Here is an 18,938-nt window from a genome sequence, read left to right as displayed (position 1 = left end):
GTATCCTACCATACAGTCCCTTTTCATTCAGACGCCGACGGATAGTACGGGTTGACACTGTTGCACCCTCGGACTGCAGGGCAGCTTGAACTTGTTTGGATGTTAGTCGAGGTTCTTTATCCACCATCCGCACAATCTCGCATTGAAATCTCTCGTCAATTTTTCTTTTCCGTCCACATCTAGGGAGGTTAGCCACAGTGCCATGGGCTTTAAACTTCTTGATGATACTGCGCACGGAAGACACAGGAACATTCAGGTCTTTGGAGATGGACTTGTAGCCTTGAGATTGCTCATGCTTCCTCACAATTTGGTTCCTCAAGTCCTCAGACAGTTCTTTGGTCTTCTTTCTTTTCTCCATGTTCAGTGTGGTACACACAAGGACACAGGACAGAGGTTGAGTCAACTTTAATCCGTGTTAACTGGCTGCAAGTGTGATTTAGTTATTGCCAACACCTGTTAGGTGCCACAGGTAAGTTACAGGTGCTGTTAATTACACAAATTAGAGAAGCATCACATGATTTTTCAAACAGTGCCAATACTTTTGTCCACCCCCTTTTTTAGGTTTGGTGTGGAGTTGTATCCAATTTGGCTTTAGGACAATTCTTTTTGTGTTTTTTCATTGATGACAAATTAAATGAAGATAATAATACCAAAGAATTTGTGATTGCAATCATTTCCAGGAAGAAGCTGAGTATTATCTGACAGAATTGCAGGGGTGCCAATACTTTTGGCCATCACTGTATGTACTGAATTTTTTGGACTATAAGATGCACTTTTGAGCAAGAAAAACTCTTCCTACAAAGTGTGTACGTTTTATAGTCTGGAGGCAGCTTCCTGTGATGGAGGAGAACACAGACCTTTCGTCCTTCCTAAACACTGTGAGAACTGCTCTCTCTCCTGCCAGGCAGAGCTTTGTGTGTCTAAATGTGCATGTAGCAGAGCTGTGTGTATATATATGTGCATATCAAAGCACAGGAACACAGAAATCAGTCCGATCTCCAATATCACTTAACTGATCAATTATACACTAGCAGCAATATGGAAGATTGTTATAAATATTAAAATTTAACTTTTAATTAGTCAATTAAAAACTGAGCCACATTGTTTAGGTAAGGTAAACAACAGAACGAAAAAACATAACATACTGTATACCCTAGAAAAAATGCCTGCCTCTATGGTGTGAAGCATATACACAAATATAGAGGGTGTTGATGTCCCATGTATCATGTAAATGCCCTAGAGAGCCCGGTAAGGTTAAACTAGCCCTGAGACCCCAAACTCCCACCTTTAAGGCTGCTTTTCCGCCGCGGCCACGCATTAAAACTGCTTGTTAATAAACGATTCCACGGCAAATCTGCGCTCATTGACTTGCATTGAATCGCAGCAAACCCGCAGGTAGAATATCTATACCTGCGGAATTGCTGGTTTCAATGAAAATCATAAGGCGCGAAATCGCGCCTTAAACGCGCTGCGGGTGATATCCGGGTCAGGAGAGGAGGCTATTACTCCTCTCATCCGATCGCAGCTCTGGCTGATAACAGTGAGAGCTGCGTGGATGGGAGGAGCAGCAGTCTGCTCTTCCCAGACCACGTGCCCACGTAGTAAAAAAAAGCAAAAATAAAAAAAATAAACCTTTATACTCACCTGTCTGGTGGCCCCCAACGTCCTCCTGGTCCCTGGCGATACCGTCTTCCCGGCGGCCAGCGGTACACTACGGGGAGCGGGCTCGCGCCCCGCAATGTACCGAGGTGCCAGGACCTGTGGTGTCGTCACTGATCAGCTGATGGTCACGTGACCATCAGCTGATCAGTGCCGGCAGGGATCAGCTGACAGTCACGTGCCCATCAGCTGATGCTCACCCTGGGAAGATGCGCAAGAATGATCCCAGGGTGGTAAGTTCACCGGGGCTGATCAGCTGATCTTCAGCTGATCAACCTCAGTGACCTCCTGCAGCAGCATGTATACTGACAGGGGTGATTTTACACCCCTGTCAGTATACAGTGTTGTCTTCTACAGCAGTGACATCAGTGATGGCTGATGTCACTGCTGTAGAAGTGACCCAGATCGCTGTGGGACACTCGGCATAATCGTGGACTGCGTCGTTGACGTCGGACAGGTGAGGGATATGGTTGTTTGTCTTTTTACATTTTTTTCAGGAGATCGAGGGCTTCGCGGACAGAAGGTAATTAAAAAAATTGTAGAACCGTGTGTGTTTTTTATTTAATTAAAATACTTTATTCTGGCCGTGTCTTTTATTGAAAAAGCGGCGACCATTTTACTACGCAGTTAGTAATGGGGGCGTCTTATAGACGCTTCCCATTACTAACCTGGGCTTCACGTCAGCCGCCAATACAAGGCTGACGTGAACCCCATTACCCCACTCGCCATCGCTACAGGGCAGTGGGAAGAGTGAGGCTAAGCGCCAGATTTGACGCATCTTATGGATGTGCCATTTCTGAGACTGCTGAGGGGTGATATTAATAGCTGCGGAGGGGGCTAGTATCCATGGCCCCTTCCCTGGCTATTAATATCAGCCTGCAGCTGTCTAGTTTAGCCTTTGCTGGTTATATTTTATAGGGGAACCCCACGTCAATTTTTTTCTGGGGTCCCTCTGTAATCTAGCAAGTAAAGGCTAAACAAACAGCTGTGGGCTGATATTAATAGCCAGGGAACATTATTGACTAATGGCTCCTTCCCCGGCTACTAATATCAGCCCCCAGCGGTCGGCTTTCCCTCTGCTGGTTATAAAAATGACGCGGGAGCCCACGCCATTTTTTTTAAATTTTAGGCTCTGTGCCCATAATTCAGACTTAGCAGCGCTTTGGACACAAATTTTTTCTGCGTCCAAAAAAGGTAAATTGACATGTGTTTACTGAACCATGCTGATTTACCCCATTCAATACTTTCTTGTGGTCAAATTTCTGTTAAGGAGACTAGCAACTCCGCAAGAGAATTTGACATGCTGCGGTCCTGAAAGACGCGCCGCATGTTAGTGTCCGCGGGTCATTCGCAGCCTCTGATGCACGCATAGTGGACATGGGATTTCTAGAGATTCCGTCCACTATTCTGTAACATCTGGACGCTGCGGGTTTGACACTGTATAAACACGCAGCGTCAAACTTGCAGCGGCTCCTGACCGTGACCACGTACCCAAACTCACCCGCGGCATGTCAATTTCTGGAGCAGACACGCTAGTCTCCACTGCAGATTTTGACCGATTGAAGTGTTATTATATGCAGTGGATTCACATGTACCGACAACAAAAGTGCGGTATTAGAACACCGCGTTTTGGACGCAACAAAAATACGCTGCGTCCAAAGCGATGCTGAGTGCTGATCGGGGGACGTAGTAGCTGACAAAACAACTGTGAGATGTTAATTATGGCCAGGGAAAATGTTTGCCTAATGGCACCTTCCCAGGCTAAAAATAATAACTCACAGCAGCCGCATAAATTACATGAATAGAAATGTTAATTAAGATTGGGCGAACGGGACTAGCTGACACCCAGCTCTTTTGTTTGTTGATGACAAGGTGTCAATCAGACCTTTTCATGAGCAAACTTAATTAAAGTAAAGTAAAGAGTTAAATAAACACGCAGACACAGAGTAAACACTTTATTTGAATTACAGCAGACACATTCTTTATTCAATTAAATGAATCAATATACTCACCCCAGTTCTATGGTAATCCAAGGGTTTAAGCAATGTCCCACCAAATAACTTTATTTAGCTCCAAAAAGCATTCATTAATGTACATAAACTCTTAAAAAATGCATGTAAAAACGCGTCAAAAACGCATGTAAAATCCGCATGCGTTTTTTCTGTCAGGGAGAGGCACAAACACTGAGGAAATTTCTGCTTCAAATCCACATTGTGCGCACATAGCCTAAGGGTGGGAGTTTGGGGTCACAGGGCTAGTTTAGTTTAGGCTCTCTATGGCATTTACAGGATGAAGTGCTCCACTGAAGACAGCATTTAAAGGCCATCTTCAACCATAGGATCACCATGACTCCATTGTTCACAGAAGAAATTGGATGAGATGATTCCAATCTTTTATATCTAGATGCTTTACTTTTTTGATATGTACACCTAACATCTATGATACATGGGACATCCATTCCCTCTATTTTTGTGCCTATACCTCACACCATAGAGGCGGGCATTTTTTCTATGGTATATGTGATATATTTTTTCGTCCTGTTTTTTAACCTTTTTTCAAAATATGTGGCTCTGTTTTTAATTGACTAATTAATGTTTTTAATTGACTAATGTACATATGTAGCAGAGCTGTGTGTATATGTATATGTTTATATGTAGCAGAGCTGTGTGTGTATGTTTATGGGCATATGTAGCAGAGCTGTGTGTGTATGTATATGTGCATATGTAGCAGAGCTGTGTGTGTATACCACACACTTGCAGAGAGACACTAAAAATAGATCTATTACCTCTCTATTCTGCACTAGTGCATTAAAATTAGTGATAATGACCTCTCTACTTTACTCCAACAGGGACGTTTTAATTAATAGGAAAAATGTATGTTCTAGTTTCTGCTGTCTAAACTTGGGTTGTGTCTTATGGTAAGGTGTGCCTTATAGTCTGAAAAATATGGTACCGTATTTGGGAATTCTTACCTTTTTTTGTGACAATTAGGTTAAGTTCCCATGTTGAGTTTTTGGTGAATTACTGACACTACGTATTTTCGTTGCACAAGAAAAAAAATGCAGCATCTTATAGTTACAACAAAGTGGATGGGATTCATAAACATCTAATGCACACTGGACTTTTTTTTACTCTGTGTTAACTGACCAAAGATGCATTTTTCAGTTTTGCAACATGTTAATTTCTCTGAGTTTTATGTGCATATATTCATAATAGAAGTACATTATATGTGGCAAATCCATAGGTACAAAAATGCATGTAATCCACCCTATTGTATCAATAAAGTTTTATGAAAGTCAAATACCAGGAAGTTTTAAAAACAAAGCAGCTTTACTGAAAAGACAAAATTCACAGTGTTAAAAACGCCATAAAAACTGATGTAAAAAAACACAATGAAAAAATGCAAGCAACCTAATTTAGCTAAGAGGTGCAGAAAATCTGCAACATCACAAGGTCATCAAATACCCGTCATGGGAATGTAGACCTGTGGATAAACACATTGCGACAAAGTGCAGTGCAATGTTTTACCAATTCTCATTCATTCACAGTGTTAAACTTCCACCGCAGATTGTGATCCACTTCAAAATTCCACACCAAAGTCAAAGGCGAAATAGGCATTTAAGATGTACAGATTTTGGTGCTGATTTTTAGACTGGCTCCACAGTGTAAGGCCTCATTCACACGTTCAGCATTTGGTCAGTATTTTACATCAGTATTTGTAAGCCAAAATCAGGAGTATTTGTAAGCCAAAACTAGTCCGGAATTCTGACATAAATTACTTTGAAAAGTTAAAATCATACGACTTTTGGCGTTTCGCCAATTTCTCACAGCTCTTCCAAAATGTGCTGAGCCAGGGCGGGACAGGGGTATGATGCCACAAGTTGTCTAAGTATGATGAGCTCTGGCGTTCCTTAGGCCAGAAATCTTACTCCAGTGTCTAACTGAAATAAGATTTGTGCCTAGGTGCCTCTTAATTAATCAGGAGCATCTGACTCCAACACTCCGCCTCATCAAGTCCGGCGTGAACATCACAGGTCTTGATGAATCAGGGACGCATTGTTTGCAGCACCTTTTAGGCCTTTTTTTGATTTTTATGTTAAAAATGTTGGAGCTAGATGTCGTTTAAAAGTCTATATCAAGTTATTAATAAGTCTTCATATAAAGTGTTTTATTTTGTGGGTTTTTTTGGGGGGAAGTGGGTATAAAAATGCAGCATGTTCTGGATGTGGTATTTTTTCTGTTGTTTTTTTCCATAGGCTTCTCTGTAATAGAAAATGACAGCATAAGCGTTTAAATATTGCAAAACAAAAACACCACCATAATATCTTTTGAAAAAAAAAACCTGAATATTTATTACAAGTGTTAAAAAACACTGGAAAAATAATGTGTGTGATGGAAAACAAAGAAGCATTTCTTAAAGGTTTCATTCTCTGCTCATTGGGTTATGGTTGTACTATGAGTTTTTGAAACCACATGTTTGCTGCATAAAAACAAAGTGTCTTTTAGTTCTAAAAAGTGGATGGAATTTCTATACATATCATTCCCACTGAGCTTTTTTTTTACGCTGAGGTTTATGTGCAGATTTCCCCCATAGAAGTGCATTAGATACGGAAAATCCACAGGTAAAATAAACGTTTTTAGTGCATTTCTCTGGAAATTCACTAAAACCGCATGTAAGCCACACATGAGGTTTTGTCAAAGAGAAATAGCAGGAAGTATCAAAAGCAAAGCAAAACATGACACACCAAAAAGAGACCAAAAACGCAGCATCAAAAACGCGATAAAAATGCAAGTAAAAAAACACAGTTAAATACGTAATGAAAAAATGAAAGTAACCTAATTTACATAATACAGTAGCCGCAGAAAATCTGCAACATCAAATAATCAATGTGGGAACCTAGCCTTAGAGTTTGGTTACACACAACTATGGCTGAGTGACTTACTGAATTTACTATGAAATATGTGCCATTCTGGATTTTCTTGGAATTGTGAAATCAATATTGAGAAGTTTTGTGCCTGTGACCTCTATTATCTCTGGTCCATTATGTCTCTGCCAAAGGCTCATTCAGATGTCAGTGATTTTGCTTATACGAGAACATTGATGAAAAACACTGATGAAACTTGGTTCAAAGTATCATCCAAGTTTCCCTGTCAGTAGTCATTGACGGTATTCACAAGAGACTGTCAATCCCTGTGAGTTCCCCCACATAACTTCATATTGTTTAACCGGTTCCCGACCGCCCACTGTAGATAAACGTCGGCGCTTGCTGGGCTCTGTGCTGCGCCGACGTTTAAAAACGTTGGGTGGTCTCGCAGCGCTCAGGACCCCCAGGGTCCTGCAAGCGCTGCGATTCCGGTGCAGAGTGTTAGCTCTGACAGGGAACATCATCGGGACCTGATTGGATCAGGTCCCAGTGATGTTAACCCTTTGCTATGTTCTATATGCCGCGATCTATAGTGATCGCGGCATATAGAAGATAGAAGGAGGAGAGGGGGTCGTCTTACTTACCTCTCCGACGACCCCTGATAGCTTCCAGGACCTGAGGTTGCTATGGCAGCTGGAGGTCACATGACCGCCTCCAGATCTGCCATATATGGTGTCCTGCCTGGCTCAGCCTGCAGCTGAAGCCAGGCAGCAGACTGACTGTGAAACAGTCAGCGAAGATCTCATGTAATGTAATACATGTCTATTACATTACATGAGATCAGTGATCAGAAAAATAAAAATTAATGTCCCATACAGGGACTAAGTAAAAATTAAAAAAAAAGTAAAAAAAAAGTTTTTAAACTGTTAAAAAAAAAATCACAAAATAAATAAAAATAAATAAATAAAATATTAAACCAATAAATCCGTTTATTTTTACAAAACCAAAAAAAGTACACATATCTGGTATCGCTGCGTCCGAAACAACCCGAGCTATAAAACTGTCACACTAATTAACTCCTTCTGTGCACACCGTAATAAAAATAAATAAAAAATGGAGCAAAAAAATATGCTTTTTCATCATATCGCCAAACAAAAAGTGGAAAAAAATGCGATCAAAAACAAAATAGAAATAAAAATGGTACCGCTGAAAACGTCATCTTGTTCCGCAAAAAAAAAGCCGCCATACAGCTCCATCAGTCGAAAAATAAAAAAGTTATAGCGCTCAGAATAAAGCAATGCAAAAAAAATATTTTTTTCTATAAAATTGTTTTATTGTGTAAAAGCGCCAAAACATAAAAAAAAATACAGTAAGTGTAGTATCGCTGTAAACGTACTGACCCGAAGAATAACGCTGCCTGATCACTTTTACCACACGCAGAACGGCATAAAAAAAAACCTCAAAAAACAATTCCTGAATTGTTGGTTTTTGTTAATTTTACCTCCCAAAAAACGGAATAGAAAGCGATCAAAAAATGTCACGTACCCAAAAATGGTACCAATAAAAATGTCAACTCGTCCCGCAAAAAACAAGCTGTCACATGACTGTCGGCCGAAATATGGAAAAATTATAGCTCTCAAAATATGGTGATGCAAAAACTAGATTTTGCAAAAAAAAAGCGTCTTTTAGTGTGTGACAGCTGTCAGTCATAAAAACCCGATATAAATCTGGTATCTCTGTAATCGCACTGACCCGAAGAATAAAGTAATCTAATTAGTTATATCACACTAGGAACCGCGTAAAAAATAAATAAAACCAATTCTTCACCTGCTACTGATTTGTTTATTATGTCTCCCAAAGATAGCAGTAAGGCTCTGCTCACATTTATCCTGCGCTCTGCGCTAAGCGCTTACACCAGAGTTTCCGTGTAAATCTCTGAAATACGTGATTCAGCCGGAACCCATGACGGAAGATTCCTTGTAATGAGGCAGATATAGGCCACTGTGGATGTCGTCTGGCCTGTGATCCCACGGTGTCATTTGTTTTAGGCGTGCATAAAAGTGCGGTTGGCCACAGTTTTGTGCACTTCTGAAAAAAAGGACACCGCTACACAGAGGCCAGACGGTGTCCAGAGTAACTCTGCTGCCTCATTACAGTGAATGGATCCGGCAGGGGTTTCATCTGAATTACATCACTTGGAAATTTAGATGGAAACCCCGATGTAAGTGCTCAGCCTAGAGCGCCGGATAAATGTTACGTAAAATGTTCCCAATAAAAGCTTCAACTCAGTCCTCAAAAAAAGCTAGTCCCCACTCAGGTCCGTCATCTGTTAAAAATATAAGGGACTTCCAAGTTACTGGTAGCAGAAAGGCTCTGGAAAAGCGAAATGGCCCTTGCCCCCCAAAAGAAATTCAGAAAATTTTGTGCTCCCAAATCCAAATGCCTATTCTACAATAATTTGTTCTCCAATTGTCAAATAGCGCTCCTTCCCCCTCAAATCTCACCGTATGGCTAAGTGGTACGATACAGCCACATATGGGGTATTGCCACTTTTAGAAGAAATTGTGTGACACATTTCGGCACCATTTTTACCCACTGCCCTGTGTGAAAATGTAAAATCTGAGGGTAAAACATTTTTTTGTGGTAAAAATATAATTATGCTTTTTTCACTGCCCAATGGTATAAATTTAAAAATTAAAAAATACTCACTACTTCCCTAGATTAATTCCTTGAGAGGTGTAGTTTACAAAATGGGGTCACTTGTGGGGGTTTCTGCTGTTTCGGCATGTCAGCGACTCTTCAAATGTGACATGGTGTCTGCTGCCTATCCCAGCCAACATAGCGCTCCTTTCTCTTCCGAACCCTGCCGTACACCAAAGCAGTGGTTTTCCCCCACATATGGGGTATCGGCATACTCACGAGAAATTGTACAACAAATTTCATGGTGCAATTTATCCTGTTACCCTTATGATAATGCAAAATTAGGGAATGAAAAACATTTTTTGTGGGAAAAATGTGAAAATTTTATTTTTACGGCTCAATATTATAAACTTCTGTGAAGCAGCTGGGAGTGCAAGGTGCTCACCACACATCTAGATAAGTTCCCTAAGGGGTCTAGTTTCCAAAATGGTGGCACTTGTGGGGGGTTTCCACTGTTTAGGCACATTAGGGGCTCCCCAAATGCGACATGGCGTCTGCTAATTATTCAAACAAATTTTACATTCAAAAAGTCAAATGGCGCTCCTTCCCTTTCAAACCCTGCCATGCGCCCAAACAGTAATTTGCCTCCACATATGGAGTATCGGCGTGTTCAGGAGAAATTGCACAACAAACTTCATGGTGCAATTTTTCCTATTACCCTTATGATAATGCAAAATTAAGGGATGAAAAACGTTTTTGTGGGAAAAATGTGAAAATTTTATTTTTACAGCTCAATATTATAAACTTCTGTGAAGCACCTTGGGGTTCAAAGTGCTCACCACACATCTAGATAAGTTCCCTGAGGGGTCTAGTTTCCAAAATGGTGTCACTTGTGTGGGGCTTCCACTGTTTAGGCACATCAGGAGCTCTCCAAACGCAACATGGCGTCTGCTAATTATTCAGACAAATTTTACATTCAAAAAGTCTAATGGCGCTCCTTCCCTTCCGAACCCTGCAGTGCGCCCAAACAGTGGTTTTCCCTCACATATGGGGTATCAGCACGCTCAAGAGAAATTGCACAAAAAAATTTGGGGTCCATTTTTTCCTGTTACCCCTGTGAAAATAAAAAAAAAAATGGGTCTAAAGTCACATTTTTGTGAAAAAAGTTAAATGTTAATTTTTTTCTTCCACATTCCAAAAATTCCTGTGAAGCACCTGAAGGGTTAATAAAGTTCTTGAATGTGGTTTTGAGCACCTTGAGGGGTGCAGTTTTTAGTATGGTGTCACTTTTGGGTATTTTCTGTCATAAAGACCCCTCAAAGTGACTTCAAATATGATGTGGTCCCTGAAAAAATGTTTTTGTAAATTTTGTTGGAAAAATGAGAAATCGCTGGTCAACTTTTAACCCTTATAGCTCCCTAACAAAAAAAAATTTTGGTTCCAAAATTGTGCTGATGTAAAGTAGACATGTGGGAAATGTTATTTATTAACTATTTTGTGTGCCATATCTCTCTGATTTAAGGGCATGAAAATTCAAAGTTTGAAAATTGCAAAATTTTCAAAATTTTCGCCAAATTTCCGATTTTTTCACAAATAAACGCAAGTTATATAGAAGAAATTTTACCACTATCATGAAGTACAATATGTCATGACAAAACATTCTCAGAATCAGGGGAATACATTGAAGCGTTCCAGAGTAATTACTTCATAAAGTGACAGTGGTCAGAATTGAAAAAATTGGCCCGGTCACGAAGACAAAAACAGGCTCTGGTGCGAAGTGGTTAATTTGATTTTTAAAGATGAATAAAAACACCAAAGTAAAGCAATATTGGCATAGTATTTGCTTACATATTATGAGTATAATATCGTCTCTCTGTCCTGCTGTATTACTAGTACTTTTAGCATCATAGAGGCTTACCCAGAGTAAGGCCTCATTCACACAGCTGTGTTTAATCACGTACATTTAAAAATGGTACTGATTTCACTAGTGTTTGGTTTGTGTGTCCGTTTTCACCATCAGTGTGTCATCAATGTGTTTCATGGATAGATAAATAAATAAATGACAAAGCTTCTATCCTTTGCAATGGTAAATATGCATGTATAAAATATAAAGCCTGGCTTTAAAAAAAAAAAAAAGGTACATTTTTTTTCAAGCTCTTTCTGTTACAACCCCTGGCAAAAATTATGGAATCACCGGGCTCGGAGGATGTTCATTCAGTTGTTTAAAAACAAATAATACTCTTCATCAATCTGGCTCCAACTTTCTCTGATTGCTGTTGCCAGATCAGCTTTGCAGGTTGAAGCCTTGTCGTGGACCATTTTCTTCAACTTCCACCAAAGATTTTCAATTGGATTGAGATCCGGACTATTTGCAGGCCATGACATTGACCTTATGTGTCTTCTTTCAAGGAATGTTTTCACAGTTTTTGCTCTATGGCAGGATGCATTATCATCTTGAAAAATGATGTCATCATCCCCAAACATCCTTTCAATTGATGGGATAAGAAAACAGTCCAAAATATCAATGTAAACTTGGGCATTTATTGAATATGTAATGACAGCCATCTGCCCAGTGCCTTTACCTGACATGCAGCCCCATATCATCAATGACTGTGGAAATTTGCATGTTCTCTTCATGCAGTCATCTTTATAAATCTCACTGGAACGGCACCAAACAAAAGTTCCAGCATCATCACCTTGCCCAATGCAGATTCGCGATTCATCACTGAATATGACTTTCATCCAGTCATCCACAGTCCACGAATGCTTTTCCTTAGCCCATTGTAACCTTGTTTTTTTCTGTTTAGGTGTTAATGATGGCTTTTGTTTAGCTTTTCTGTATGTAAATCCCATTTCCTTTAGGCGGTTTCTTACAGTTCGGTCACAGACATTGACTCCAGTTTCCTCCCAATTGTTCCTCATTTGTTTTGTTGTGTATTTCCTGTTTGGGAGACATATTGCTTTACGTTTCCAGTCTTGACGCTTTGATGTCTTCCTTGGGCTACCAGTATGTTTGCCTTTAACAACCTTCCCATGTTGTTTGTATTTGGTCCAGATTTTAGACACAGCTGACTGTGAACAATCAACATCTTTTGCAACTTTGCGTGATGATTTACCTTCTTTAAAGAGTTTGATAATCCTCTCCTTTGTTTCAATTGACATCTCTCGTGTTGGAGCCATGATTCATGTCAGTCCACTTGGTGCAACAGCTCTCCAAGGTGTGATCACTCCTTTTTAGATGCAGACTAACGAGCAGATCTAATTTGATGCAGGTCTTAGTTTTGAAAATGAAAATTTACAGGGTGATTCCACAATTTTTTCCTCAGAATTGAGTGATTCCATAATTTTTTCCCTCTGCTTGTTCTGAAAAAAATTACATTTATGGAGTACCACTTTTTTTTTCTTGATTTCTTTTAGTGTTTCTTAAAGCCCTAAAGTTTCCATTTGAAATGACTTTAGTTTTGTGCCATGTCTGTGATCTGCTTTTTTTCAACAACATTAAACAACTGAATGAACATCCTCCGAGCCCGGAGATTCCAGGGGTTGTATATTTGAAGGAGTTCTTGGACACTCTAAAAAGTTCTTTGCCTGTTATCCAAATGTAAATGAATAAAACTTGTGTTTTATAAATTGAATTATTGCACTTTCAGACGCTCATCACTATTGTTCCAACATCAACAGAGAGACTCCTCTTTTCTATGTCCGTGGCATGTATGAATTGGGCTAGCTGTCTGGCTCAGTTCATTAACTAAGCTAGCCTCCCATTCTGTCTACACATCAACTGTGACAGAGAATGATGACTTAGCTAATGAACTGGGTCAGACAGCCTTTAAAACACATCACTGACACAGAGAGGAGGAGGAAGCTTTCTGCTTGTGGCGTTTAACAGCAGAAAGGGAGCTTAAAGAACTCTTATAGGGGGCCTGAAATTGGATCAGTAATTCAGAAGTAAAGAACATAGGTAAGTTTTATTAATTTACATTTGGATAACAACTAACGAAAGATCCTTAGTATAGGTCATCAGTGCCTGATTGGTGGGGTTCAACACCAAGCATCCCCACTGATCAGCTGATATCAGTTCCAACAGGAGCCAGATGTAAACTGTGTATGGACCAGAACAACACAGCTCCAATCAGTGTTTAGTGGCTGCTGCTGGGTACTACAGGTCAGCTTTTATTCAGTTGCATAGCTGATCTACAGTTCTCAGCAATATCAACTAAATAGTATACTGAGCCGTGCTGTTTTTCTCCATATACTCTTTATAACCGACTCCAGGTGGAGCTGATAACTGCTAAAACTAAGGATAGGTGAATGTCAAAGTAGTGGACAACCCCTATAAGTGACCTTACACAAAACATAAAATAAATACCATGTTTTCTGGTTGTAGAACTCAAAATGACAGTGACAAGGAGCAAAGAGATATGGAAAGGAGATACAGAGATAAAGATCAAGATCGACAAAGGTATCATCGAATGGATGATGGCAGAAAACCGAGAAACCACTATGAGTTTGACAAGTTTCTTAGAAGGAATGAAGATGACCAGAAATGGGGAAAAGGATTCAGCCAAGATCGGACCAGGAAAGGGAGCCACAACAACAACTTTGCAGCGGATGCTGTAGACAAACTGGGTAAAGAGGACAAGTGTGATGACATGGCATCCAAAAAGGAGCGCATAAGAAATAAGGTTCTTTTATTCTTTTAGGATCATTTCTCATTAGCTAAATATGCCCCCTATAAAGAGTGTTCTTTATGAACCAAGAATAAAGCATAAAGACCCACGTATATAAAAATAACCACATTTATCATTTCCATGTAGCATCTTTTCTGGATGATATTGCTTTCAGTTTTAGTCATTTAGATTGCATTTTATAAATCTAAAGATACACATCATGGTGAGTAGAAGTAAAAATGTGCGATTCATGATATAAAACACAGTATCACAAATGAAAGAAAAATGGCGCTGTTCTCCATAGAAACTATTTAAGTGCACATTCTTTATGGATTAAACATGATCTATGACAAATTGAATTCAATGTTTGCTATGGACATTGCATATATTGTTTTTTCATTCATTACTTGGGTGAGAAGATATAAAAACTGGTTTTGACTCTCAAAACGCTACAATCAGAAACACTTTTTATGTAGACTTTTTTTTTAACATTTCACTACTATATTTCTAATATCTTGAATTAAAAGCGCACGTTTTATGACCTAACACCACAAAAAGGTGTTGATTTCTTTCCCTTGACAACAGATGTGGGGGTAAAGGAGGATTGGGCATGTTGAACATGCTCAAACATTAAGAGTATGTGCACATGATCAGGATTTGTAGAAGAAAATTCTTACACCTACTATATATTGGGATAGGATCTTGGAGATGGGAATACCCCTGCTGCAAATCAGCAAGGAAAAAATAAGCAATGTGTACATGAGACTTCAGGAATCTTATTCATTTTGCTTTGTATAGGAAATCCTTCAAGTTTTGTGACAAAACAGTGCAGAAAAAACATGACAAAAAAGTAACTTGTGCACATACCCTTATCCTTACAGGAGCATTCTCTCCTCTCCTCAAGCGTACATGCATATAGGGTAGTCGGGAGGAACAGCTAACGGCTGGTTAAGCTTTTGGCCGACAGATGTTTTAAATGTGTGGGCTGCTTTATACACAGTGGCTTGCGAAATTATTTGCCCCCTGCTCCAGTTCCTTCAAGTTAGATGGTTTCCTCTAATAGCAATCTTCAAGTCTGATCACAGATTCTCAATTGGATTAAGGTCTGGGCTTTGACTAAGCCACTCCAGAACAGTTACATGTTTCCCATTAAACTGCTTGAATGTTGTTTTAGCAGTATGCTTTGGGTCATTGTCTTGTTGGAAGGTGAACCTCAGTCCCAGTATTAAATCACTGACAGATTGAAACAGGTTTGCTCAATAATGTGCCTGTATTTCGCACGATCCATCATCCCCTCGACTTGCACTATTTTCCCTGTCCCTGCTGCTGACAAACATCCCCACAACATGATGATGCCACCACCATGTTTCACTGTGGGGATGGTGTTCTTGAGATGATGAGCTGTGTTGGTTTGGCACCAGATATAGTGTTTACCTTGGTGTCCAAAAAGTTGAATTTTGGTCTCATCTGACAAAAGCACCTTCCTCCATACATTTGTGGAGTCTCCCACATGTCTTTTGGCAAACTCAAAACGAACTTTGCAATTTTTGTGTATAAGTAAAGGCTTTTTTCTGTACCTGACTTGTTTGGAGATCTCCTTAGTCTTCATAGTGTTGTTTGGTTAGTGATGCCTCTTGCTTAATGATGTGGCAGCCTCTGCGGCCTTTCAGAAAAGGTGTGTATATACTGACAGATCATGTAACACTTAGATCGCACGCAAGTGGACTTCCTTTCACTAAGCATGTGATTTATGAAGGTAATTGCTTGCACCACAATTTTTTAGTGGCTTCATAGCAAAAGGGGTGAATATATATGCATATGCCAATTTTTAGTTGTTTGATCTGATACATTTAATTTACTCCTATATATTTTCCTCACTTAACTTCACCAACTTAGACTATTTAGTGCTGATGCATCACACACAAATCGGATTACAAAAATATTTTAACACAGGTTGTAATGGAACAAAATAGGTTAAAAGCCAATGGGGGATGGATACTTTTGCAAGCCACTGAATTGTTATAGTCATGGGCCATTGGTCTTTACCTTGGCTTCAACTGTTGTTTGCCCTAAAATTTCCCTAATGTGCAACTTTACTTCAGCATTGGATTTTGGCATGCCGTATTAAAAAATTAGTTAATTTGATATGGGCAATTCTTGTATCATTGTAACTGTGTTCTCGCTAACAGGATCGCCCGACCATGCAGCTGTACCAGCCAGGAGCTCGCAGTCGCATAACTACCGGATTTACAAATAAATATGTGGAGGAACCACCTTTCATTAAGAATGATGCAGACAACATATCTGGAAGAAGCTCAGAGAAGAGTGAAGATGCTGGATAAAGCACAGGTCCTGGATAGAAAAGCATTTATGCAAGTTCTCTGACTCCACTTTTGACTATGGACTAAAGAAGCTGAAGCCAAACCACATGTTGCCTGCCTCATTCTTCCCCTGGAGAGTAGAAAAAATGGTGCATACTTTCTGCTAACCCATTTTGTGCCAAAGAGCTCCTAATAAATTGTACCGCAGCCCATTTACTGATCTTTATGTTTCAGAGAGAGAAAACACTACTAGTAGCTTTGAGCAATCTTTATATTTATTATTCTTATTTAATGTGAAATACTAGGTGATCTTTTAGTCCAAGAAGAGAATGCAGAGATAGCACATGCAGTTTCATAAAGTTGTATTAATGTTTTTTCCAGTGTACTTTGTGAGGTTAGTGATACTTGCAGCATTTCCATGTTTCTGTATGCAAGTAAATAAACGTCATACTGTACCAATGTGTTGTTACCAATCTGTGTAGACATTATTTTTTTTACCATTAAGTTATTGTCATTTTAATGTTCAGTCCTACTCATTCATACATACATACATTTTCTATGAAAGCAGCAGATATTATGTAATGTCAGTGCCGGCGTCTCTGCACAATCCCTCTTCATTCTCCCACCCACTCTGCTCCTGTCCCTGCCATGTGTGCTTCTTCCCAGGACTTGCACAGGGAACGCAGGTCTCCTGGGAGTGTGCTTTGGGCTTCTTAAAGGGGCACCGCACACAATTCTGAAATATCCCCAGGCAAAAGGGAGACATCAGATATTTAAGACACCCTCCCTATAGGGAGGTGCCTGAGCAACTTTATAAGGTAAAGAATATTTATACCGTGTTAGCCAGTAGATAGAACAATGTTGGAATCTGAGAGTCCTCAGTGGTTGATACCTTTTAATGGCTAACTGAAAAGATGGTAAACATAGCAAGCTTTCGAGACAACTCAGGTCTCCTCTTCAGGCTAATAATAATAATAATACATTATTAGCCTGAAGAAGAGACCTGAGTTGTCTCGAAAGCTTGCTATGTTTACCATCTTTTCAGTTAGCCATTAAAATGTATCAACCACTGAGGACTCTCAGATTCCAACACTGAGCAACTTTAGTGATTAGTGTGTACACTACTGTCTTAGTTGTAAGATCTCTGTATCTACGCTCCCTCAACCTGATCCTGACCATCCTGTCTGAACCTCATCCTAAATCCTGCCTTTATCTAGTCCTGATCCGCCTTCTGTACCTCTACCCTTCTACTGTCCAGTCTGAACCTGCACCAGTGATCCTATGATCCGTCTTGTGTTCCTGGAATTGTCCTGTCTGGACCTGTTCCTATATCCGCTCTGTCTAGCCAGTCATACAGCGTCCATTCCTCCTGTTAACCAGTTTCTGACCATCCTGACTCTCTGAGTCAATCCTTGCTTCCCTGTCCCTTTGGGGACAGCTGCTGCAGCTCCGGGCTCTGTCCTGGAGTAGCACTTGGCGTCCACCTACGGCCCAAGTGTAACCACATCATCAGGGGCTCTAATGAAGAACCAGGTGGGCGGTAAGATACTCCCCTCCAGGCTATCCCTGATCCGTAGCACAGTGGTTCCACAACCACAAGTCGTGACATATTACTCTAATTAATATATGAAATTGCAGAGGTGCAGAATGTATTCAATTTTCCAGCTGCTAAATATTAGGCTGGCCATACTGACTAGGCAAATATTAGCTCAACATGCCGATTTTAGCATGATATGCGTTGTGGTGTCCTGACTCTCTACCGATGGCAGATATCTTTAAGAAAGAAGGGTTGGTCATGTTGGATTGAATCCTTTTGCTCAAAAAGTAGGTAAGCAACAGCAATCGCTTGTTTGTCTCTGTCTGTTGAGAACACAATACGGCCGAGATGAGTGTGCATGTGAATGGAGGGGTTGGGAGGAATAGCTGTAAGTCCATTCGGATGTCATCTATCTTTAGTCAAGAGGGGAAAATGGAAATAATAATTAACTGTAATATAAAGGGCAGGATTGCTTTTATATGCTTGTACAGAGTGAATTCAGTTAGAACATGTATCAGAGCCCATTGCAGAATAGGTAAGTCCAATCAATAACACCATGTCTTGCATTTCACTAAAATAATGTGTTTCTTCTTCTTCGCATCCACACTGGACCTTGCACCTTCTCACCGAGCTTCCTTGTCTTTATAGAAACAGAACTGATTTTTCTGTTAACAGCATTAAAACTTGTTTCTGATTTTGGTTTCATTTTTTCCCAAAATTCCTCACTGCTGCAGAGCTGTAAAAAAATATGCAACACCTCAAAAACACGTTTGTTAGTTAAATATACATCACATTAAAACAGTTTTTGTATTTAGGATTACATAAACAGTTGATGCTGTGTGCTAATATTACACAATGTGCAAAGGAGTCATGCATGATGTGACCCATTTATTAGGCAATTAACAGTAGGAATAATTAGAGATGTTTTTCTCTCTTAAGGAAGCATAATTCTGTAATGCATTATTAATGCAGGAAGTCATATTGGCCATACCATTATACAGTATATTGGCAGTATACATAAGGAATAATGGAGTTGCAGAAATACAAAGGAGCTAGTTCAATACACTGAATGTTGGCACAAGTTCATATTTCTACCACAAGAGTACATGCACAAATGTCATATATGCTGAGGATTTTGCTGTTTTGGACTTCGTAGAGGTTTTATTGCAGTTTTCACCCTTTGCAATACAAATCGGCTGTGACAATCCGCAGCATAAATTGTCAGATGGTGGATGTCAAATCTGAAC

At 39.8% G+C, this 18,938-nt stretch overlaps 2 protein-coding genes across 3 annotated transcripts in view; one reads left to right on the top strand and one right to left on the bottom strand.

Moving 5' to 3' along the window:
* The window catches only part of UPF3A (UPF3A regulator of nonsense mediated mRNA decay), a 51,354-nt gene extending 34,741 nt beyond the window's left edge, over window positions 1-16,613 (top strand). Inside the window, exons 9-10 of one of the 2 annotated variants that reach the window (XM_073664840.1) lie at window positions 13,551-13,848; window positions 16,023-16,613. In XM_073664840.1, coding sequence (XP_073520941.1) covers window positions 13,551-13,848; window positions 16,023-16,175 — 451 coding nt within the window. In that variant the 3' untranslated portion in view covers window positions 16,176-16,613. The remainder of the gene's footprint in view (window positions 1-13,550; window positions 13,849-16,022) is intronic. The other variant, XM_073664841.1, reaches the window with a different exon arrangement.
* Window positions 16,614-17,192: 579 nt separating this feature from the next.
* LOC141252515 (F-box only protein 36-like) overlaps window positions 17,193-18,938 on the bottom strand; it is a 38,445-nt gene continuing 36,699 nt past the window's right edge. The window contains exon 4 of the mRNA XM_073670521.1: window positions 17,193-18,427. Within this exon, the coding sequence (XP_073526622.1) occupies window positions 18,263-18,427 (165 nt within the window). The 3' untranslated portion in view covers window positions 17,193-18,262. The remainder of the gene's footprint in view (window positions 18,428-18,938) is intronic.

Source organism: Phyllobates terribilis, unplaced genomic scaffold (genome assembly GCF_046119375.1).
Source record: "Phyllobates terribilis strain yellow unplaced genomic scaffold, ASM4611937v1 Scaffold_2__4_contigs__length_985480577, whole genome shotgun sequence".
Classification (NCBI taxonomy): Eukaryota; Metazoa; Chordata; class Amphibia; order Anura; family Dendrobatidae; genus Phyllobates; species Phyllobates terribilis.
This window is presented reverse-complemented; position numbering and strand designations above follow the sequence as displayed.